Source organism: Sebastes umbrosus, chromosome 8 (assembly GCF_015220745.1).
Source record: "Sebastes umbrosus isolate fSebUmb1 chromosome 8, fSebUmb1.pri, whole genome shotgun sequence".
Classification (NCBI taxonomy): Eukaryota; Metazoa; Chordata; class Actinopteri; order Perciformes; family Sebastidae; genus Sebastes; species Sebastes umbrosus.
The window spans coordinates 13,484,051-13,509,780 of record NC_051276.1 but is presented as its reverse complement, the minus strand read 5'-3'; the positions used below and the strand labels follow the sequence as shown (position 1 = coordinate 13,509,780).

The 25,730-nt window shown below is 39.6% G+C and overlaps 1 protein-coding gene across 3 annotated transcripts in view; it reads right to left on the bottom strand.

The window, feature by feature from the left end:
- Positions 1-25,730, bottom strand: part of ntrk2a (neurotrophic tyrosine kinase, receptor, type 2a) — a 105,495-nt gene that overhangs the window by 5,468 nt on the left and 74,297 nt on the right. For 2 of the 3 annotated variants that reach the window (XM_037776809.1, XM_037776807.1), the window contains exons 15-19: positions 20,162-20,292; positions 14,620-14,792; positions 14,268-14,423; positions 12,423-12,513; positions 406-564 (exon numbers count right to left, since the gene is read on the bottom strand). In XM_037776809.1, coding sequence (XP_037632737.1) covers positions 406-564; positions 12,423-12,513; positions 14,268-14,423; positions 14,620-14,792; positions 20,162-20,292 — 710 coding nt within the window. The remainder of the gene's footprint in view (positions 1-405; positions 565-12,422; positions 12,514-14,267; positions 14,424-14,619; positions 14,793-20,161; positions 20,293-25,730) is intronic. The other variant, XM_037776808.1, reaches the window with a different exon arrangement.

Sequence of the window (25,730 nt, the reverse complement as noted above, 5' to 3'; positions counted from 1 at the left end):
TGTGCCCCTTCACCAGCCTGACGCTGATGCCTGACAGCAGCACCTTCCCTTTCGCTACACTGAACGGTGAGCCGAGCAAAACCAGCAAAACAGACCCAGAAACACTATTAGTGCAGTAGCTTGCTCCAAGCTCCCCAGCTCTACCTCACAATTAATCCAAGACACAATGAAACAATGATTTGCTTTAGCTCTATATAATGAGATGACTCAGGCCAAAGGATTCACACAACTGAGAAGCTTGAACACAAAACGGATCAAATATTTAGTCTTGTTTTTAACTGAAGGGCTGTTTTCTCATATCTCCGGGCTGAAACATCTTGTTGGCCATCACTTATTAAGATGAAGGTGCCTCCGTGGTAACATTTACATTGTTCAGATTACACCATAAGTGACTTTATACTGTACCTCGTTATTAGAGAGCTGGTACCAGGGCTGTTTTCCATAGGTGAAGATCTCCCAGAGAACAACCCCTAGACTCCAAACATCACTCTCTGTGGTGAACTTTCTGTACATGATGCTTTCAGGGGGCATCCAGCGGATTGGCAGCATGGTGTGACCTCCGACCTTTGAACACACAGAAGGAGAGAGAATAAAGTCAGTATACTCTACAGTGAGCTTAAGAAAGGATTATTATTTTATGTCATCCCATTCCCTGACAGACACATACCCACTATATTCACTTCTATTCTTTTCTATTCTATTCTGCGACATCATGCATTTCAAATTCGTGGTCACGCAGCTCTTCACATTTCTCAGAAATTTCAATACATTTTAAAGTAGCGCTGCAAACATTTCACTCCTCAAAACTGCTGCCTGAGGCATTTTAACGAGGCGGTGAGCGAGGTTTGATCGTACGGCACACAGTGGATTGCATCATCTCCGTGACTGTAGTACACCTCACTCCTGATCAGTGTATAATTTGATTTAACTGAAGGGTCTACTGGTGAGAAAGCATTGCTTTACACTCCCTCAGACTTTATAAGCTCACAAGGAAAGCACTAATTAATTGGCCAGCCATCACAATTCCAACTGATCAAAAAAGAAAAACAAAAGTTGCTGGATTAGGTAAACAGTCAAATGTAAGATATGATTTGAGTGAGTCAGCAAAATGATAGCAGTTATCCGTTATGAATAAATATTTGAGTATAAACTATTACAGTATGGAGTGTGCGTACTGCTGGTGTCCAATGTGAGTGGAATTTAGATGAGGAGGAAATCGCAGTATTTTTTAAAGGTGAAATGTGTCAAAATACCATTTAAAATTAAATATTGTGGTGCTGCAGAGATGTCCTGGCCTACATATCATATTCTACAGACTTAAAGCTTCTGTAAGCAGAATTCTTTTGGCATCATTGGGCAAAAATGCCATAATAACCTTTCAGCATATTGTAATTCAAGTGTTCTGAGAGAAAACTAGACTTCTGCACCTCCTCATGGCTCTGTTTTCAGGATTTAAAAAAAAATCTAACCTGTAACGGGAGAGTGTTCCTATTGGCTGTGCTCCAGCTGGTGGGCGGTGCTTGGTATTTCCTCGACAGATCTCAACATGATCTCACAAACTTTCTCATTTTACAGCTAAACCGTACACTACAAGATGTGTCTGAAAACATTTGAGCCGAGAAATAGGCATTACAGTAACAGAATATTGATTCATATTTGATCAGCGCTGCCTAGTTTGGTTGGAATTCACGAGTGATTGACAGCCAGCTGTAATAGACAGAAGCTGGACGGCAGACTCCAGATGAGCGCTGATTGGTTGTTTTCCTCCGGTCTGTGAAATCCTGCAGATGCCGTTAGGAGCACCGCAGGACACCAGAGGACATCGATTTTTTTTTTTCAGATTACCTGTCTCACTGGCATATTCACTTTGATAATTATCCATTTGGTCCCACGAATCTTCTGTACATAATGATTTTATACACTGTAAATTTGTTTTTGTTCATTTTATTATTTATTGTTACATTGTTATCCATTTTTTTACCCTTCCTTGTAAGGTGACCTTGAGTGTTTTGAAAGGCACCCATAAATACAATGTCTTATTATTATTATTACTGTCAGGATATAGTGACCGCTTTATAAAAATAACTTTTAAAATCATATTTCCTCTGTTTTTACCCACTGCAGCTTTAAGAAAACATCTTTTGATCCCCGCAACAATCACACCATAATCATTTTAATATGTTTTTCAATGAAAATGAGAATAATTATGTAAAAATTAGGCCTCCAATATTGCAAATCCTATCACAATTGCAATATCAGTCAAAATAATTGCAATTAGATATTTCTCCAAAATCATGCAGCCCTAGTGAAATATAATTAATTAAACTAAATAGATTGGATTAGACCTTAAATTGTAGCATCAAACATGGGAGTGAGTTCCAGCGATTGTCAGAAAGCATAAATCAACAGCTGATCCAGCACATAGACACTCGCAGGCACTCTGAGAGATATTTGGTCATTTCATTAAGCTCTAATCTGAACTGGGCCTTTGGAGCTTGTTTGATTATTGTATTCATTTGCAGTTTTTACTTTTCATACATGACAGTTCATTTCAGTTGAGACTGACAGACTGTGACTGTAAACCAGGTTCATCTACTGGGTTGAGGTTAGAGCTTGATAAATGTTAGATATGCATGAACTTCTAACCTGCTCAAAGTGAATTAAACCTAACCCTGTATACTGAGTCCATATATTGCGCCTCCTCCTCTCTCCCCTTTGCTTCTCCTCCCAACATGAATCTACCGACCCATCTGCACTCCTTTGCTACACACAAATAGCACAATCCATTTTCTGAGGTTTATGCCTGTTATTAATGGCTTGGTACCCACGCTTGGCGTGTTTCTTTGTTAGTCAGTGGGTTATTTAATGGAGTAATAAAATGTGCACGGTCACATAGATAGCCATCAGGTTCACTGGTACGTCTGGGAAAACATATCTGCAGCTCGTACTCTTCATCACCAGGCCCTCGTGTTTCTCCCTGTAACGCTGTGTCTTTCTTGCTGCTGTTTTTTTTATTTGCATTTCTCTCTCTGTCTTTGTCAAAGTCCATTGTGCTTCAGAGGCAGGTCATAATGAAGTACAGTATTACCAGGGCAGTCTGGGGTTACGATGTAAGAACGATGATACAGAATACAATAAAAAAGATGACCCTATTTATACTACAACATGCACATTGTATTTAACTTTGGATATCCTTAATCAGAATTATAATGCTATGTTCTCGCAGCACAGTTACCACGAACATTTTTTAGCATTATACGTTTCTGCAAACCACAGATACATTGAATGTCGATGTTTTTGCATTGAGTCAGAGCAAGTGATGTAGCATAGCGATGTTGAGAGTTACATGGTTTAATTGGTCGAGTCTAGATGGTAACCCTTGATTTGCGAAACTCTCAACTCGAGATGGTTGAGGTTAGGTATCGACATAGGTCGTCGGGCAACGAGTCTCGCAAGAGTTCTTGCATGCGAGATAAGGTGGGCAGGAGGGCTGGTGGATTGGGTCAAACAAACATGGGACTTCACTCACCCATGGACTCACCCATGGACTCACCCATGGACTCACCCATACAGGAGACAGCTGTTCGTGTCCTGTGTGAAACCAAAAGTTAACATCGACATTATGCTTGTTGTGTAACGTTACATAAGACAGTCTGCTAAGGGCAGTTGTTATTTATTTACACTAGTTATGTTGTTACACTTGTTGTTACATTAATTGTTACATTATTAATTTAACACAAACCATGATGTTTTTTCTAACCTTAACCAAGTAGTTTTGTTGCCTAAACCTATTCGTTTCACAACGTTAACTACGTGGTATTGCGTTTCTGCAAGGATGATACGAGGCTGATATGAAACATATTTATAAAACGTATTTCACATTTGCATTTTCAACATTCAACGTATCTGTGTTTTGCAAAAACGTACAATGGCATTTTTTCACAATTTTTTTTATGGCGACTGGGTTGGTTCTCAAATGCAAACGTCTGTTAAACACATTTTCTGTGTCTGAGATCACTCCAATATTCACTACTCCCTATATAATAGACACTGTGTTGTTCACTTAGCCTAGTTTTAATGTTGAGTGTTTACTAAGTGGAGATTTGTGCATCACTAAATTAAAACTGGTTGCACCACACAAACTAGTTCTTATGGATGGATTAGTTGTTACTAAATATTCACTCCCAGAAACTGGCAGATGTAACTGTTGCTTAGCTAACTGAATCAACTGACATAACTAACAAAGTATGACCCGTTTAGACAGAAGAATAAAAAATGTTGTGGAATATGGACATACAGTATCTGGCCGGACACACTAAATGCTGTTTTATAATGATGTAAACTGGGAAGATTTTAAATCACATTTAAAAAAAAAAAACACACACGTCAACTTACCAACAATTGTCTCTAACAAGATTAGACAAAATGAGGAAATAAGGACAGTTAGGTTAGCATAATCAGGTATGTCAAACTTCTTATTACTGTATGAATACTACTAACTCTGGAACACACATCTCTCCATCTATGTATATAGAAATAAAACAAAGTCATACCCACACAAAGGAGGAGCAGTTAAGTTTACTATATTGTTTTGGAAGATATTTTACAGCTCATGATGCAACAGCAACATCCTTAATTGCTTTTGGTTGGATGGAACAACAGATGTATCCTAGCAACAGATTTACACATTACTGAAGTCTTTACTAGCTTAGACATGTCTTAGGTTTTAATGGTGCAGCAGTAAATCACTTGAAACTAGATGGTAGTTAAAACAACTTCAGAAGGTCTGTGCCTACAAAGTTAAGAAAACACCAACGTTTTGTCTCTTTACTTCTATACTTTTTGGTTTGCGTCAGACGACTATAAATATGTTGCATTGCATTGTGGGATTGTTAGCAAGATGCCCCTGGCACCAAGTCTTTTGTCTTATTGTGGGGAATTTTTGAGAGTGTCATATAGTGCATAAATTTGACACTTGGAATTCATATAAAATGACGGACAGTAAATATAGTGCACTACATAGTAAATAATTAGTATTTAATATTATATTAAAAATAATGAAAGTGATTTCGGACACAGACATTGTTTATTCTATTTTATTCTATTCTATAGATGGTTTTCTGACATTATTTATTCAATGATGTGTCTGGACCTTCTCACATACATTAGTCTTTTTGTTTTATTCATCAAGGCTGATCATTTCCCCTGATGGTCTAAAATATTAATATTGGGCTCTTGAACCGCAGGGCTACGTTTCTTTTATGTCTGTTAACTGTGTGTGTGTGTGTGTGTGTGTGTGTGTGTGTGTGTGTGCGTGTGTGTGTGTGTGTGTGTGTGTGTGTACTAGAGCGAGAGGGGCAGTCAGTCTTTTCAAAAGGGGCTCTAACGAGGCTGAATTGAAAGAGAAAACAGAGGAAAGGAAACAAATGAAGGAGCAGGAAGGGAAAGCCTCAGATTAAATCTTCTTGTCGTTGCCATCAAATATAAAGTAACCACATTTACAGTGGAGCACTTTCATAGATTCTCACTGAAGTATAGACGGTGCATCTCTCCCTGTCATCAGCTCTTTCTCTGTTTCCTCTTTGCTGTCAGTAACTTCGTCGTCAGTCTTTGTCTCCTTTGCTGTCGCCCTCTCTCCCTTTCCTTCTCTCTCTGCCTCGTTCTCACCTTCCCTCACCGTCTCTAAGCCCGCCTGTCTGTCTCTCTCTCCCTCTCCGTCTTATAAATATGCATCATTTCAGCTATAGACCTCTGCCTGAGTGTTCCAGGAAAGCCTCAAAAAAGGAGGATAAATAAAGCAGAGGAGGGCTGTGGGCTCTCTGTAGTGACCTCCTGGAGGCTGGTGTCCATGGCAACTGGACCGGTTAATAAAGAAAGCATTATGGGATGTGGTGTAGGAGGGGCTTGTGTGACTAACTCCGCCCACTCTTTGTTACACAGGAACCCTACCTTAATTGCCCTCTGTGTTGCTATGGAAACAAAAACTCTTTCCAAGAATGCTCTTGTCTATGTGTGTGTGTGTGTGTGTGTGTGTGTGTGTGTGTGTGTGTGTGTGTTGGTTTTATTCCCTGGAGAAAAGAACTGGTTCTGCCCGGCCCAGATACAGTAAAGTGGTTGACATATAGGTTTACACAACATGCTGTTGTTTATTTTAGTGACGCTGACAACACATGTCAAATGAATGAATGAATTAAGTCCATCTGGTTCTATAGCTGCTGGACTAAACTCCCTGGTGTTCCTCAAACTATTTGTTTTCAACAATGATCTGGTTCCAAAATGTGAAAACAACAACTATTTTTTCTGAGGTTTATGGGGTCACTCAAGACCCTATATGGCCACTAAAGACTAAAGTATGTAACAATGGGCCTCGTGGAGCAACAATCTCATAAATTTCACTTATATTTTCTAAGAGTTGTATATAAAAATAAGAGTTGTCAACTCCAGATGCACCAAACGGTAACCATCCAAATCTGCTCTTACCCAGTTGTGCTGAATAATGAATCCCATTTGGTCTTAACCAATTGTTTATTACTAGCATGGGTAACGGCCCTTAAACACTTAATAAGGGATGGTATATTTGCATAGGTAACGCCCCCCCCCTAAACACTATATAAGGGCAGGTGTTGTGCCGTGTGCAAATACTCTGCCACATGCCCAAGAATTGGAGAGATGCCCCAAAAAAAATACTGTAAGAAGAACTTCAGCAGTAGTGAAATGGAGATGCACTGTTAGATAAACTTAAACAAAGTAAACATGTGATTTTTCCAGAGCGTCAGTACCGGAATTACAGGAAAATCAAAATGCATCATATGTAAGCCATTCAGAAGCTGAAGGCACACGATATCCTCCAAGGGTTTTTATAGTCTTACCTGGGATCAAAGGATTGATAGTATTTCTTTAGCGCACAAATTAAATAATCCGATTATTATAACTAATTCAAAATCACATAATAATCTAAAATTGATTATATGTTATTCATGCATTTATTTGTGTTACTCAAATTTAAAATGAATTTTTCCTTGCGTTGGACAAACAATTCGGGGCAAGTGAAAACAATGTTAATTTCTTGGTAAAAATGCTCTTACCTAAGAGAAGAGCAAAAATATGAAAACATTGGTGAATCAATCTCAGAAATCAATGAGTACTAACTAAATAAGAACAAACCGTGGATACAAACAAAAATAAGAGGAAATGTGTTCTGATATGGCTTCCTGCATGAGGCCCAGTGTTAGATTTGCTGGATGCATTGGATATATCCCACATATATTCCTATATATATATCATAGCAAGTAATGTTATATTGGAGGGTAGCAGCTCTGGAAATGAAGATGTACCTGAGGCCACTGATGATGAAGAATTTATTTTTTATGCCATTTATGAGTCAGATAATCTAAAAGCAGCACTGGAGCATGAGAATGACAATATGAGTTTTGAATGCTTATTTTTCTGTGCACTTTTATATAGGTTTATAATGTAGATGGTATGTTATAGGTTTTTATTACACGGCTTTGTTGAATTCTCGATTCTGATTGGTCAATCACGGCGTTCTACGGTCTGTTATTTCTTTATAGCAGACCGCTGCTATGTATAACAGACGGTTGCTATGGGCGCAGTTCTGATGTTGGATTCTGGCAGACAGTTTTTGTGTGAAATTAGTGATTTCTTAAATAAGCAGCCATGTAATAAGCCGCATAAGTACAGCCAGCGGGTCATTTTTGTAAAATAAACCCCTTCATGACCAGCTCGCTGTACATTATCTCTTAAATGTTATTTTGATATGTGGTTTGGGGGCACCTTTAGCTCAGTGGGTTGAGCGGGAGAGAAAAGGTAAAATGATGGAGAAGTTTTTATTGTTAAGCAGCCAAGGAAGAAGTAGAAGATGGAATACATTTTCTTTAAGGACAGTGTGCTGATTGTGGATCTGTCCCCTGCTCCTACTGTCCGCATGTCGAAGTGTCCTTGAGCGAGACACTGAACCCCAAGTTGCTCTCTGGGAGCTTTACTACTCTTTAATGCTCAGGATGGGTAAAATGCAGAGCTCAAATTTCATGTATGTACCTATATGTATATGAGGATTCTAATAAAGGTTAACTTTTGGTTTTCTATTTACATAATAATAATAGGAAATAAGATTATACAGAAATCAGTTAAATGTTATTTTGTTCGCAGTTGTGTTTCCATATGATAGATTTTAATGCGACGACAGTATCATCTTTGTGCACCCTCCAGGTGCTCTATTAAGATGCTGTTTGTCTGTGCTGGTCGGGACCCAGAGAGGATGGGTTGTAAAAAAAAAAAAAACACACCAGCCAAATTACTCTGCAGAGATTGTTTAGCTCGGCTTTGTTGCCAGTGGTTTTCTACAGTCTGTGTCAGCAGCGTAAAACAGTCAGGCTCCGACGCTAAAACACAAGCAGACATTTAATTTTCGTTCATCCCACACATTTGGGCATGAAATCAGTTTAGGGGAGGAAAAGGAATAAATCCCTCCTCAACACCAACTGTGAATCCAGCCTCACCCACACACACACACACACACACACTGAGGCTCAAGGTTTGAATCGTGGCATTCTGTCGGTCTTGTGAAGCGCCTGTCAGGTTCATTGTGTAACAAGGGATTCAATGACGTCACCACAGCCCCTTCAGTTCAACGCCTCTCAACACCACACACACACCGGGGGGGTGCACCAATTCCTCTATGACTCATCTTTGCTCCTGTCTGACGCAAGAGCATGACTACACTACCCACCACCACCACACACACACCTCTGTGCCTCTCCTGGATGCTGAAACACGGCTGGATCTCTGTGTTTTACCTCCCAGCATGCTGTACCTCTCTTCTGCTTTGCTGTTTTCTCCCTGTCTGTCTACCTTTCTGTCCTTTTTTTGACACGTCTTGTTGTTTTTCTGTCTCTGATATCCTGCTCTGTGGATGTCTGAAGCTGCAGTATTGTGTTGTTGTTGTCCTGTACACTGTATACAGGCTGCCTCTCTGTCTCCACTCCCACCTCAACATGTGTGTGTTGCTTTATAGCTCTATTACAGCCTTTTCTCCTGTTGTGTATTTATTTGTGTCTTGTTTTCTCCTCCCTTGGCCTCCCACCCTTCTCCCTCCATCTCTCCCTCTTTTCCAGCTCTTTCTCTCCTTTCATCTCTTCGCCACCCTCCCTCCCTCCTCCTCCATCTCCCAGACTTCCACCCCCCACCCCCCTCTCTTTCTCTAGTACTGCCTCAGCATACTAAACAGAAGTTCTCTGATTACTTTTCTTCCTGAGAAACGTTGGATACAACTCCGAGGCTCACCGCCACTGCCTTCGCACGTTGCCATGACTACAGCCTCGGCGCTTAGCTTTATTGAGGAGGGGTGAAAGGATGGAGGATGGAGGAAGAGGAGGAGGAGGGGGTTGCTGTGTGTCGTCACACAGAGATAGTACAAAAGAGGAGAGACCATAATCTTTTTTAATTTGATGCCATACGCAACTAGTTATTCTAAATTTAATCTCGACGGTGTTCGGAAAAAGAGCAATGGAAAGTCAATTTTCCATGTGCTCAGAATACAGACTGATTGTGGCCATGTGGATGTTTTTGACCTTTTCGACATTGTGGCTTAGCTCTGGGGTCATGACACTAAGCGAAATATGATAAGCAAGTAATATACTATATGTAAAGTCTCTTTCTAATCATGAGAAACAGGAAAAATATGTTCTAATATTTGTAATCCACTATTGTGTATGAAAGGGATGATGCCCGACGTCATGTGATATCCATTTGGGAATTAATGGACAACGTGGAGGCCGGCACGCAGCGGACGACGGTTGGCTCTGCGAAGTCCATTATTTCCTGATTATGAACAATTCAAAGGGCATTATCCTGTTTATACCACGGTCACTTGCCAAAGAAAAAAAATGAAGACCATTAATTTATATGTTCATGCATTTTGCACAAGCCCCCAGGAAGAGTGCCGAGCTTTGAAGCAAATTTTCGTAGTGGAATTATAACTTCCGTGTCCGTCATGTGATGCCATTGTGCCCAAAAATACTTTTTTTCCCATAGACTTACATTGGGAAAGAGACGTCTGTACCTCAGCGGATATTTTTTTTTAGGTAAATCAACTTCCCAGTACGAACACTTGAATAGCCCCTATTCAAATCATTAGGTCCTAAAAATTGTAAAATGCACTAAATCCAGAGTTATTTTCCTTCCTCCGTTCATGTGAATGAGACTCAGATCGAGGCTGGAGCGACGGCTGGGCCTCCAAAGCTGTATCCCGCTGTCTTTATACATCCATGGTTTTGCAACCAGAATTGAATTCTTTTTTACAATGCATTCACACCATTTCCCTGGTAACCCTGAGGGTTTGCTAATACCTGTAAAAATCATTACCATAAGGTTCTTATGCAATGGAAACGTTGTTCGCTACTCCAGTAAATAGGACGGACCTTAGCTACGAATTGGCAATGGGAGATATTTCTAGTCCGCTCAGCTCATAGAACCCTTTGGCTCAGCTATGAGCTAGAAAGCTAATGTCATGCTAGCAAAATTCACCATCAACCACCAGTTGACAATCAGTAAACATAATTTAACAATATGTTTAAGTCTACCTAGCTATCCAGCCATGGCATTGCTGCGCATCTGACGGTTCTGGGCTCCATGTAGTCCCTTATATCCTGATAATGGACATCTCATCGGGCATTATCCCTTAATTAATGGACACCCTGAAGCCAATCAGAATCAAATATCCACCCAGATCATGCATTATAATTTTTCATTAAAATATAATTTAAATACACAAGTACTTGTGAAATATGAAATGGAAAATATGAGAAGAGACCTAAATCTGAATGCAAGATATAATCTAGACTAAACTGCTTTCCCTAACAAACTAAAAATACATACTTTTTTGTATTTCGTTAACTACACTGAGCTTTTTTTCTAGACTCCTTTTTGTGTCTCCTTTTACATCAAACATAAAATACATCAATCCATGGCATTACTGATACATCCATCAAAAGGCCTATAGATCATTGACCATCTTTCTGCACGTTATTGCTAAGGTTATATCCTCTTTTTCCGCCCTCTTCCGAGTTCTCTTTCACCGTCACTCATGTCAGTTTGTCACAGTGGACGGGAGAAAGGGCAGGAAAAATGGACAGTCACTATAAATCAATCCGTACGATTTATTAGATTTTGGCTTTCTGGAAAGGTGACACATTGCTGTACGGAAGGACAAAAAAACACACACTTCTCAACTGGTGTCTTGACATTCATAGTGAGCTGCTAAATGTCCCTGCAACACACACACATACACAAACACACTCATACACAAAATGTGCACCCATGTATCTTTTTTTTAATTTTATTTTTATAAATGCAGCTGCATTTTCTCTCCCTTTGCTTTTTGCAGAGTAGCCCTTTCTACATTGCCCCTGAGATGTGTGTGTGTCACTCCCTGCAGTCTGAATAGATCTGTATATATGTTTTGTGCGGCCTTGTAGTCTGCATCATATATACAGATTATATCAGGGTCAAAATATTTGAGTGAAAACTCACTTTTATAATGCTGTGGTTTGGAGTTTGATTGACACAAGTACCACAAAAAACTGTGTTTACATTTTTCGACCAACCAGAATATGTGCAGTTTGCATGAAAACATTCCCATGTTTGTTTCACTGTATAACATTTTAGAAATATGTGATATTTTATACATTTCTCAAAAGAGATACAATAAATTTGGGGGTGCTTATTTAACTGTCACTAATTAAGCATTTTCAACACAAAAATATATATTTTGTTTATACAAATTGAGTGCTAAAATAACAATCTGATTGAAGGTAGTCTTATAATATGAATGTAATTTATAATATTCTATTTACATGACATTAAAAAAAAAAATCTTGAATATAATTACCTTGTTATTGATTGGCCGTTGATCAATATGGTTTCTTTTGGAGAGTTCCCGACTTTTTCTGCCTAATTTTACTATAATTTTCAATAGAGGAGTGTATTCAAATATATTGCTGCTTGTAATGCAGCGGTAGGGTTGGCAGGTCTCTGGTGAAGAGCAGGTTAATTTAAAATGAACACCCGCTTAATGAAAGAATAGTGAATATTGTATTAAAACTATATCAGCCCTCCATGGCAGAAATGCTGCAGTAGTTATCCAAACAAACCGCCCTTATTTTACTCACAGTATGACCTATAACAAAGCATGCTACTCAACCTCCCTGCCCTTATATTTAATTACAGTGAGCTGCACGTTATGTTTAATTTCACTGCACTACACTACCCACCACAGCAGGCTTCTCATTGTAACCTGGCCTGTGTCTGTCATTCATGCCCATGCAGGGGAGGAGCAGAGAGGGACCCATGCATCAGGGAAGAGGCAAGCTAAAAAAAGGGCCAGAAAAGATATCGACACATACACCTACCCTGTAGTAATCCGTGCTGTAGACATCTCTGGACATGCCAAAGTCTCCAATCTTCACCAGCAGGTTCTCGCCCACCAGACAGTTCCTGTTGGACGACAAACACCAAACACAAACTAAGTACAGAATAATTACAGCAAGATGTTGTGGCGAGTTTAAATAGTTTTACATAGCTTGAGTTAGTACAGTTACACTGTAGGGTGTTAAACCTCTACCATATACTGTATATGTATTTTATACCTGACAAAAGTTTAGATATCAGAAATGATTATTATAGTTAATTGTTTTTGAATAGTAATGGTATATTTCTGTTTGGTTCACATGTTTTTATTGTGGTGTTGTTTCATCAAATGAGAATCATTCAATCATTCACTCACTCATTGTGGATATCAGTCCACTCGTGTTTTCTCTACTGGCTACTATCTTTTTGGCTTTTTGGTATTATGTCCAATGAGTGAATTTGTCAAGCGTAGTCTAACCACATGCAGAGATCTCAAGGACCACCAAAGGAAACACGAGTCATTAACAGGTATTTCAGCCTGTTCTCATTCCCGTGGCGTGAAATACCGAAGCTTTGTTGATCAGTTGTTCGTTTGTGTCCCGTGTTCACAACGTTCAGTTTGATTTTCACTTTACAAACGTAGTAATTTTAAGCCCAACCATGTCGTGGTTTTGTTGCCTAAACCTAAAGTGACGCCAAAGGGGCATGACAAAGCAGCAGTATGTGACGAGTTGGGATGAGAACGTGTTGCAGCATTTCTATTTTATTACATTTTGCAAAAAAATTTCAAAAAAGTGTGTGTTCACTTTGTCATTATTGGGTATTCCTTAAAATGTAGAAGGGTCTGAATTACGGCTGTCAAAGTTAACGCAATAATAACATAACAAATTTGTTTTAAAGCCACTAATTTCTTTAATGCAGTAATGCAACTTACAATTTTTAGGTTGCAGCGGGCTCTGTTTTATTGCTAAAGTGAAGATACTGGCATCATATGAAACTCCATTGCAGCTGGTAGTCAGAAAGGAAAGTCCTATTATACGATGACCTTCAGCACAAGTTTCAGCCATAAGAATGATGTCTGCTACTTCGCCTATCATTACCCTTATACATATTCCATTCTTAAGGTAGTATTACAATTAGAGCTGTATCATATGAAACTAGAAAAACCTAAGGAATCCATTGGTACCAACCATGTCATACTAGCTCGTCGTGAAAGAGGCTAAATAACGCTTCAAACTTGTGCTAAATTTTGGCGAGGAAAAACTGTCATGGCCACTTTCAAAGGGGTCCCTTGACCTCTGACCTCACAATATGTGAATGAAAATGGGTTCCATGGGTACCCACGAGTCTCCCCTTTACAGACATGCCCACTTTATGATAATCACATGCAGTTTGGGGCAAGTCATAGTCAAGTCAGCACACTGACACACTGACAGCTGTTGTTGTCTGTTTTTCTGCAGTTTGCCATGTTATGATTTGAGCATATTTTTATGCTAAATGCAGTACCTGTGAGGGTTTCTGGACAATATTTGTCATTGTTTTGTGTTGTTAATTGATTAATATACAGTATACATACATTTGCATAAAGCAAGCATATTTACCCACTCCTGAATATTAAATACTTGACGAATCTCCCTTTAACGTATATTTTGAACAGATAAAAAAATGTGCGATTAATTTGTGATTAATCGTGATTAACTATGGACAATCATTCTATTAATTGCGATTAAATATTTGAATCGATTGACAGCTTTAGTCTGAATACATTTCCCTGTAATGACGCGTTCATTAAAGCCATACAAATAAACAGTGAGTAGTAAGGGAGTAAGTGTAAGACAAACCTGGTGGCCAAGTCACGGTGCACAAAGTGCTGTGATGCCAGGTAGACCATGCCAGATGCTATCTGCTGGGCGATGTGCAGCATCTGAGACTGGGTCAACTCCACAGGTCTGGTGGTCTGGCCCTCTGCCATCAGAACTGCATCCGGACCGTGAGCCCTGCAAGGGAACGGGTGGAGAGTTGTCACATGAGCCCAGTTATTGTTTGTTGGAGTCATGTTGTTTCCTCTGCAGTGCTGCTAACTATAAACCTTGTATCAAACATGTAAAATACACATTCTGAAGCTTAAGATGGACTTTGTTAAAACAGCAGAGGAAACTTCTACTGTTGAGGTAATGAAGAAAAGAGCCATACCTGAGGAACTTGTTGAGGTCTCCATGTTTCATGTACTCAAACACCATGATGAGCGGGTCGCTCTCCACGCACACTCCATAGAACGTGACGATGTGTTCATGCTGAAGGTTGGTCAGCAGCTCAGCCTCACGGTGGAAATCCTTCCTGGCGTTTTCACTGGCCTCTTTAAGTGTCTGCACACACACAGAAGTGACATTTTAATACACTGACAAATGAACAAGTCACACATTATGCCACGTACACTATTGCCAATTAGTCATTTTCACAGCACACCCAGTCTGCTCCAATTTATCTGGCTGATGTCCACTAGAGAAGAAAAAAAGTGAGTGTCTTGCCTTGTAAAAGTGAGTTACAGCAACTCGGCGCACACACAGTGTGAAATTACTGTCACCGAGCAAAGACTGGTACAATGGCAGAGCAGGGACACATTTTATATTGATGTAAGCCATTACAAAGTACAACCCTGTTTACATTCATTATATTCCCTTTGAAACTAATCTTTTTCTCCCGTGCATGAATCAGGAAATCTGTCAGGGAGAGTTGTGTAATGCAAGCATCTGTGACAGAGACAGAAGAAAAGAGAGAGAGAGAGGGAGAGGGAGAGGGAGATGCAGGAAATGAAAGGGATATGGGCTCTGGATTCATTTCACATCAAAAGAAGAAAAATATAAAAAATTCCTCTTGTCCTACATGAATAATTGATTGTCCTCCTACAGTATATGACATGGATATACGTTGGCTTTCCACCTTATGCGTGTGTGTGTGTGTGTGTGTGTGTGTACTAGATAGAAGCTCCTATTACAAATATAGGTTTAGAGGACAAGGAGAAGTCACTAAGAAAGCTCAGGAAGAAGGAAATGACCCGCGACCTTTCAGCTGGAACGCTGAGATGCCAGAAAATGAGACAGACTGTAGCTCCACCCACTCATATATTCAACCAATCATGATCATCATGATCAACGAAGCCTTGGTCATGTACATTACGGGCTGTAATGTGATACTACATGATGATTGGTACAGTATGAAAACTGTATGAAAGCCTCATGCGCTCCAATCTCAGATTGAAATGTGATATTGGACATGTGTGGGAAATCTGGGTTGGCTGACCGGGTTGACGTTCCTCCGATGGCTTCTTCTCACATGCTGAGATCCTGTCTTAGACAGACCTTTTAGTTTCAGTTCATTTGACAACATTTGTTGTTTAGGTTCTTAAAAAGTAAGAGAACCCCCCTGATTATAAAAACATTGATACCACCTTCATAAAAAGTTTAGAAATTGCAATTAATAGTTTTATGAATGGTCAATAAATCATTCACTGATGCTGTATCTGCCAGTTAAAAGCTATTAAAAAGCATCTGTGATTAGTATTTATGACTTGTATTTTGTAACAATGCAGTTACAAATGATGGTAAATACATAAATGAGTTTCCTACTTTCTAAGAAGCCAGCAAATCTGTATACTGATAAGTAATTAAGATGTCAAATGATCAATTGGAGGCGTCTTCTTGATTAACTAAAAAGCTAAAAAGGCAAAGCTGGTGTCTGAAAGGAGGAAAAACACCAACCGCAACCTGGCAACCCGGACTTTGTTCTTACAATGGCTGTAAGCATTAGTTAATGATATATTAGCTATTAATTAAGCTATTTAAAACTTGAAAACCTTTACAAAGTGTGACCTATTAAAAATCAGTCCGGTCGCACGAAAAGGCGTATGAATGACACGATAATGCGTACGGCAAAAACATGTAATAAGAATGCCATTCTTGCTTTAGGTGTGTCATTTGCACGCCATGTAGTTGTGTACACTGAGAGGTAGTGACGTACAATAAAAAGGGAGAAAGATTGTTTATGGTGGGTGGGAGGGGAGATGGACAGATCCAACAAACACAGGACATTCAACCAAGAAACCGATGTTCGAGAAGTGTTTTTTGGTGACGTTTGTGACGTGTTTTCCATACATGTGTTATGCTGTTTTCGTACGTATTGTACTCTGTTAACATACTTATTTTAAGGCCAACCATGACGTTTTTCCTAAACCTAAGTTAGTGGTTTTGTTGCCCCCAGCTGGTACTGCATTTTCATACACGCGTGTATATTCGGCTATTACACGCTTTGGAATGATACTGGATGTAAAAGTGGCTCTAAAATGCGTATGGGTCATGACTTGAATGATGATGGTCTACACAACTCATACTGCACATGTACTGTATGTAGCTTACACTATGTGCTCCGAGCACAGGGACATCTGGGACAGAAAATTAAGAAAAACAAAAACTTTCTTTCCTGGCAAACACATGCACTTTATCAGCTAACCAAACTGTTCAATGTATCAAATCACCACGGAAAGAAATGTTGTGCAAACCATATTAATGTTGAATTCAGAGACTTCCCTATGAGCCACAAACATCTACCTATAGGAAACATTCCCAGGCTGAAAACTATAATATCGCACTGTTAGTCATCCAGTCTGCGCACATTCAGGTCCCCGGACAAATAAGAAGCAATCAACAGCCTCTATAGCCGGGAATGTAGTCACTAACATTTACATGTGCGAAGGCAACATTATTGAAAGTGCTAGGGGCTCATGATTGATGGCATGCAGGAGTGTATAGGCGCGTGCATATTTCTCTGTGTTTCTGCACGTGTTATAGTGTGCCTGTGATCGATGGCACCTCACTGTATGATTTACAGTAACAGTGAAACGGGCTTCTGTATTATGGTTGACTGACTGATTGATAGCCGACTCTAAAACCAGGACCATTAAGGTCTATTAGTGAGTGTAGGTTATTGTAATGTGGTGTACATGTTTCTGTAATGTAACATGCATGACAGAGTGGAACATAAGTACAACATGTACATGAGGAACAAAGTACTTATGTGGGGGGCGGGGGTATTTAAAGGGAAGTGCACCTCAAAATATGAATCACTACTGTATATGTTCTTTCTATAATGTTGAATAGCATATATTTTGACTGAAATGTTGCACCAATTTTAAGTGAAATTCTAGAAAGTTGGCAAAAGAAAATGCAAATCAGTGTGCAGCAAGATTTCATACTTAAAGTGCCAGTAAGAACTGGTAAATATTTCAGTTTCCTATACTACAGTAACTCTACTTACTAATACAACATTTATATTACTTTAAGTCCTCTGTTCACATTTCTATAACAATGGGCAACAACAAGACTATGGGCCTTTCTCAAACGACCTCTTACACCCTCTCCCTACCCACTTCCACTCCGTTTGCGTGTTCGCACGGAGGTTCCGCCATATTAAGTGCCATCGCAAACCAATTAGCGGGGAGTGGAAGTGGGTTATATAACCCTCCAACAGCGAGCCTGCATCGATGCCGACTTACTGGCCATGTGCGTTTTAAGCTCGTCATGGGACACGATGGGCTCCATACAAATGTAAACTGCTCAAACTAAGACATTTAGCATTATCATACAGACGTTAAAGATCACATTGTATTTAGGATCAAATGTCTAGTCTAGAAAACAGCAGACACTTTTATTTTGATTGTAAAGTGTTGCATATTTAGTTAAAAACAAGATGATGTTTACAAAAAAAGAACAGAAGCATGGGAGTAAGTTTTATATTTTACTTTTACTCTCTCTGTATATTGCATATTATTTTTATTCTTAATACTGTTAACCTTTGCACATCCCCTCTGCTTGATATGAAACCAGGTTACGAAACGTTACGACAGTTTCTGCCGGAGAGAGGGAAGTTCGTCTCGAAGCTTGCCGCTGTATTTACACCCTACACCTCAAAGAAGGGTGCTTCATTGAGCTGTGTGACTAAAAATGGAGGTCACCTTGTCACGGAGTGGGAGTGGGGAGAGTCCGGTTTGAGAAAAGCCCCTTGTTGCCCAAAATAAATAATAAATAAGTTTCATGCACGCAAACATCATGGTGTAAATTTTAGTTGTCCAAGTTTTGAGAAATCTGAGATTTCTGCTTCCATCTGTGCACAATGGAGATGAAAAACATTTTGTTTGTGGTGCTCCCAGCATTTAACGAAGACCTCACTTTGAACAGTTATCATTTGAATTACTGCACTTTCTACCAAAGAAATACCCCCTTTTAGTTTGTTTTGTAATTTTGGATGAACCGACCCTTTAAGCGAGGAGGAGTCAATGACAATGTCATCATTTATTTGAAAAATGTGTTTCCACCAGCTTTCATCACGTCTCCTCTTTGTTGATGCAGCAACAATAAGGAGGAGGAGGAAAAGACAACTGGAGAGAAACGGTGAGTCATACCAGTTGACAAAAAGACGAGGACGAACAGAACAGGATGAGTGTGCTATAGGCAGGTGGTACATTAGCTAATTGGAAGAGAAATCCAATGAATTGAGAGAGTTAAATCAATGAAGTGACTCTAATGATTCATTATGCAACCAAACCTATGGTAGTTTGAGAAATACACTTCACTTTTAGTGTAAATTGACTGCTGATTATATAAAGTTTTACCAGATTTGACATGCAACACACAGCATCTTGTTCTACAACCAAGAACTGTGCTTCCTGGGATTTTCAGGTGCATATTTTACAGAGAGCTCAGACTGAGCTGAAGCTAAGCTGGCAGCAAACATCAGCGGCCGGCAAGCGGTTTAGAGGAAAGAAGGTGGAGGATTTGAGGAGAGGAAAGTAGCAGGAAGAAGGACTGCAGAAGCGAAAGGAGGAAAAAGTACTGCAGGTGAGAGTTAGAGGTGAGGCATGGGAGAGAGGAGGAGGAAGTGGGGACAGAAGGAGAGGGAGGGGGTCTCTCACAGGTCATGTATTGTTAATGAGAAGATCTCCACCAATCAGATCCTGTTTCACCGCAGACCAGGAGAGAATCCTTGACTGGGAGATGCATGGATGGATAGATGTGATGGGAGGATGCTCCCTGGTAAACCATTCAATTTGACCCCGGAAGTCAGCGGTCTGAGTGTAATTCCACCTCTCGCTTAAAGAGCAACTCTTGAGAGGAAGACTTTCTAACAATAGCAGAGGAAATGGAGGCGAGGAGATGGCCAACATGGAGTCTAAAAGATCACTTTCAGGAACTCAAGATTATCTGCTGTTCAGTATTTTAAATGTATATCAGATTTCATTGCAAAGTATGGGTGAGAAAGCAATAACTTCAGCTAAAATAACAACATTACAGGCTTTATTTTGGTGCCACCAATCATTCTGTCGGAGCAGGGGTTTTCAAACTCGACTCCGCATAATTTAAAATACCTTCTTTGTAATGCAGACTGGGTGGTGTTTCATTTCTTTTTTACAAAGACAATCTGTCCTCCGATGTCTATGAAGTTTGTGTTTTGTTAAATTAAGTGATTTATTCTGGAGGTCTGGGACTCTCTTTATTGTTATACTGTAGAAAACATAAAATATATTCACTATAGAGTCTCTATAAAGTCTTCTTAATAACAATTTCTGTGTTATGTCTGGATTAAAATCATTGCTGTTCCATTTTTTTTCCTGTTTCTATTTTTTTAAATGTGTATCCTGCAGTGAAAAAAAGGTGAAAATAAGACCAGCAGGCCTTTAGATTACCTTGACAGCCACCAGTATCTTCTCCTGGTCAGGCGAGAGGTTGTAACACTCGGCGAGGAAGACTTTTCCGAAGGCTCCCTCTCCCAGCTCTCTCTTCAGCACAATGTTGTGTCTCTTTATATGCTGGACAACTGTTGAAAAGCGGACAGACAGAGAGAGAGAGAAGAATTCATCCATCTGTTCACATGAGGTCACAAAAACAAGATGCCTGACATTGTGACACATTATGTCAAATAAACGTCAGTTATCCCTAAGCATCCAACCATTGACCCATTTTTGTCTTTTCTAAGGGGTACAGGGGGTGTTTAGGGGGAGATAGCAGGTCAACGGTAGATGTCACATAGAAGTGGTGTACATCATCTGAAAGCTGGGAACCTGAAGACTAAAGATTAAAGATTCAATAAATTGTGGGGGGTTTAGAACATGATGATAGAAGTATGTATATGATGTCCATCCCCATGCTCTATTATGTCTCATAAGTTGGTGCAGCAATTTTGGGGTTGATGCCATTTGTTAAACAGATTTGGTGCAAAATATAACCATTTTTACCGCTAAAGAATTGATAAAAATCATCAATAATCCCTCCAAAATACCACATTAAGACACCAAGACCTTGAGGAACACCACAGAAATCGGCATGCTGTGATTTGGTTTAAAAAACATTTGGCATTTGGAGATTTCTGCAAGAATTGCATTTTTCTGGGATTGGATGGCGAGCACTTCTGTTCTGGGAACTGCTCAGAAACCACCTTATTGTCAATCTACCTAGGAAAGCCATCCATCCTCTGAATGCTCTAGGTCTCTAGCTTGTGGCTGTAAAGTTTCATGAAGCTGTGATTATCCTAGAGGTCACCACAGGACATTTTATACGGTAATTAATCATTTCAATTCATGTGTGGTTCATTTATTTATTGTCTGTCTGTGTGTTTTTACCACAGCAAGACAAAACTACAGTGCAAGTATAAGTAAAATAAAATACATGTCATATTATAGATGTATATTCTTTTTGAACAAAATATATCTGCAGGTTGTGCTGACTCTACAGGCTGTTTTTCTGGAAAGTGGAAAGATGTTAAATATATTCATACTTTTTTAAAATGTTTTGTCATACACTAATTTGATCTAGTTTCTACTGTAATGTAAATCTTAGAAATGTGTGTCTCTCTCTCTCTCTGTTTCATGTACGTAATCTCTCGCTGCCTTCTGCTCACACACAGTTGGATCAGTCGACAAACCTGCTCTCTGTTGCTAAGTAACTTGTGACTCCATGCCAGCAGATTTTTTTAGGAAATTTGGCATCTTACCATCTCACCGTGATGATACAAGATTTTGTTCTACAGAACGAGTTGCCCTTACTATAACCTAGCTAAGCCCTGTCTTTTTGACTGCGGGCCAGATGTGCAACTGTCTGCATGCAAGGAAACACATCTTATCCTATAAGACATGCACTTGGGTACTTCTTGAACACACACACACAAACACACGCACACACACACACACACACACACACACTCACGGACACAAACAAACAGAGAGGACACCAAGAGCTGAGATTTATCTGTGATGTGATTAAGAGGCGCATTTGAAGAAAAGCTGTCCACTCAGAATATCACATTAAAGCCCAGCTTGACTCTCAGTAGCTGCATCGATCTACACTGTGAGCTACTGAGGGCCACCATAACCCAATATTGTTTCAGCCAGACACACAGAGAGAGATAAGAAACATCTACATCAGATACTCAAAAGCATCTAATTCTCAGTGTAAGATTGTGGTGGAGGAGAACACACCCACCATGCAATATGTACAGTATGTGTGTCTCTCTAGGCTTTGCACACACACAGTGTACACTACAAATCATGCCTACATACTACCATTTTTTTTGCCAAATACCTTTTGGCATAAAAATGAATCATGTTCTGTGGCAACATCTTTACAAGTGAGGCAAATACTGCGTACATGCTCGTAGTTATGGTGTATGTGAGCGTTTAAGGGCAAGGCGTTAACGCAAGAGTTCACATCCTTGTGTTGTGTGGTTAGGTAACAAAAAGCATGTTGGTTAGGGAAAGATTGTAGAACTAGAGGATATCGTATCTCAAGAGCAACTATTTAAGTATTTTTTTTTAATCTCAAGTGTTGAGATGAATATTGCTACATCTCCAGTCGTATCCCCGACAGAGTAAAAACAAAAGTCACAGGATGAAGTCCTGATAAACTGCGTGAGAAAGGAACAAAAGAAAGGTGATAAATCACAAGCTGCAGCAGAGAAGCAGCTGCTGTGTGTCTGTGGTCGCAGGAGGGCAGAGCGCTGAAGAGGTGACACTCTGTAAATGATGCATGTCTTAAATGTAAATGTTCACTGGCTGAGTGTGTGTGGGGTATAATATACAGTTGGACCAGGCTGGGGCCCAGCTGTTTGTACAAAAATGCAATAGGATAGATACCTCATTATGGGTTAAGCTTAGTGTAACTTGTACACATTACATTTAGGGTTACTTTAATTACTTAGGTTTACTATGCTATTTTATGTTGTTACAGTATAGGCCTACCGTGGTAAGATCTATCTATCTATCTATCTATCTATCTATCTATCTATCTATCTATCTATCTATCTATCCATCTCTCTCTCTCTCTCTCTCTCTCTCTCTCCTCTCTCTTTATATATATTAGTAGGAATAATTCTACATTGTTATTTTGGATTTGCATAATTAAGTTTGATTATTACATACAATAATAATCATTATCATTTATAACACTTTAACTATTATTTTATTTATATATTTACATGTGTAACATTTAAGTAGCTATTTCATGCTCCCATTGCCTGCTATAGGAGTAATGTTGGTTCCTGCCGTTGTTTGACGGGGTCAGGTGTGAGTGTAACAGCCTCAGTGCAACGACAAGAGTCTGCTGCTGTGAATTAAAGAAGAGAATTCAAAAAGAAATTGTAGCCCGCTTATATACCCAAAGGCCAAAGGGACTGGAGAAGGCTACCGACCACGAAAGTCGGGTTATATTAGCATTATTGTACCTCGGCATTAGTTAAGCAAAGTGAGTAAAGTATCAAACACAGGTGTGCATCACCAACAGGTGTAGCTAGATCCGGCTAAATGCTAAAATGGTAACGGTGGACCTCCAGGTGACTTTTAACGTGACCTTCATTGAGGTGTGAGGCCTGTCTGCCGTTTGTGACAATAATCCCTGATGTGACCGCAGAGCCGCATTCTGCTCACAGAGTTTGGACACTTTGAGGAGTGCAGTGGGACCGATACATCCATGAGTGGGACAGAGAGACTGAGTGGACTTTTGCTTTGGGAATGAACGAGCAGAGAAGTTGAACCTGAACCAGATTGTGGAGGACAAAGCCCTCCAGACAGGTGAGTACAGCAACACACATAATTGGGATTCTTGTCTAACATGGTGTTGTTGTCTGTGTGTAACAAGCTGTGCAGCTCAATTTGTTTGTGTGCATTTGGCTGCAGCCGCTGTTGATTTGTGTTGTCTCTTTTTATTATGTTTCATTCTACTATTGATTCTAAAAGAAGTGTCATGTTAATTAATTGATGTGGCTTAATGCTTGTTACACCCGATGCTGTTGGCCATAGCTCTTTTTATTTATTGTCTTCATTTTTCTTTGTCTGAGTTTTGCCTCTTTTCTGGTTAAACCTGCAGTAGGCAAAAATTCCTTAACCTTTCATCATATTGTAATTCAAGTGTATTGTTTACCCAGAGTCCATTTTAACTGACCTACTTACTTTTATCTAAGTACATTATTACACAAGTGCTTTCACTTGTCCTTGAGTAAAATGTATTTAAGGTAACCGTACACTTTCTATCCCCGCCCTAGAGCAAATGTAGGAAAAACAAATGGAATACCTTGTCACTAAACAAATTGCAGATATGTGCAAATTAGTTCTCTATGGGCTAAACATAATGTTTAAAAGAGGTATCACTGTGGCAAAAAGTCAGTGTTTTTATATAAATATACATTTAATACACATTGTGTATTCCTCATGACATAATTGACCTTCAATTATTCAAAAACAACAGTAGCAGGTCACAGATCTCAGTGCACCCACAATTCCCTACGCAGCAGCACACAATAAACCCCTATACCCACAAACCAACTATACCCGCTATTTAACCAGATAATTACCTCACCGCACCATTTCCTACTGCGGTTTTGTTGTAAGCGTTCATCCATGAAAACGCCTCGCACCGCTTCTCCTTAATTAACGCCCTCAAATAGGGAATAAATTGATGTGTGCAGACCAACGTTTCCTCTATTGCTATTTATTCTTTGGCAGGAAGATTTGGTGTTGTTCTCATAGCCTGTCTTGCTGTTATTTTTAAAATGTGTCTTTATTGTTACATTTATAATGTGTCATTGCAACTAATTTTGCATTCATATATTCAAGAGTTTTCCATAATTGCCGTGCATAGCAATCAAGAACTTTCAAAATCAAGTTATTTTATTTTTTATGGCCTCATATCGGTCATGAATTCTGTTTTCCAGCTGTCTGCCTTTGCCAATTTTATACTCCTTCCACCCTGCTTTCATTATTAAACTGCATCTCTTTGTGCTACACCCCTCTTCTCCTCAATCAGTATCCTTAATTAAGATCTACAGAAATATTATTCCCCATTTACCAAACTTTACACCCTTACTCTCTGATGTTTTTCTTAATTAGTACTCGCTTTCCCTCATTTAGCATCCCTCCATCCAGTCTCATTATCTTACTCTCACTTTCCTTATTTAGCATCCCGCTGCTCCGTCATTTGTTTCTCCCTACCCTCGTTTCCCTTCATGTGCTAAACCTATCACTTTTTAATCAACATTAACATCCAGGCACATATTCTTCCCTCCACTCTGTTTCTCCATCGCTCTTTTTCCATCGCTTGTTTATGACCGCGCTGACAACATTAACATCTAGAGGAATAATATTTCCCATCAACCACCTCCACTCCCATATTTTTCCATCTGTCCTTTTCCTCCATCCTCCGATCTCTCCACATCTCCCAGTAGAGCCACCTCTCACGCCTATCCTCTATAATCAGCATCTTATAAACAACCAAATAAATGAATGTCTCGGGACGTGATTATTCCCCCTTTTCCCATCTGCATCTTCTTCTCTTACTCTATCCCTCATCTGCCCAAAAGTCGTCCCATGACCCTGGATGCTGACATAAAACAGTTTGGAAATTGCGTATTTGGTATGTGATATGTGATTTGTCAAAGACACTATTATGCTTGACAGATGCTTTGAAATCAGGACCAACACATATTTCAAAACTTTTCTCCATCAAGTTCCTCATGCAGTTCATGTCATGACTCTTCTTTTTCCTTTTCTTTTTCACTACACCTCCGTCTCATCAGCCACCGCTCCCAACTATATGCCCTCCTATCAGGAGGTGTAGCTAATTGTGACCTATATCTTCATAAGCTTAGTGTGTATGCGTGTGTCTGTATAAATGGGTGTTTTCCTTTACTGTACGCACGCACATGTGGACTTGTGAATAACATTTTCCAGTACAATGTTAATCCTCATTCCCTAGAAACAACAAAATACA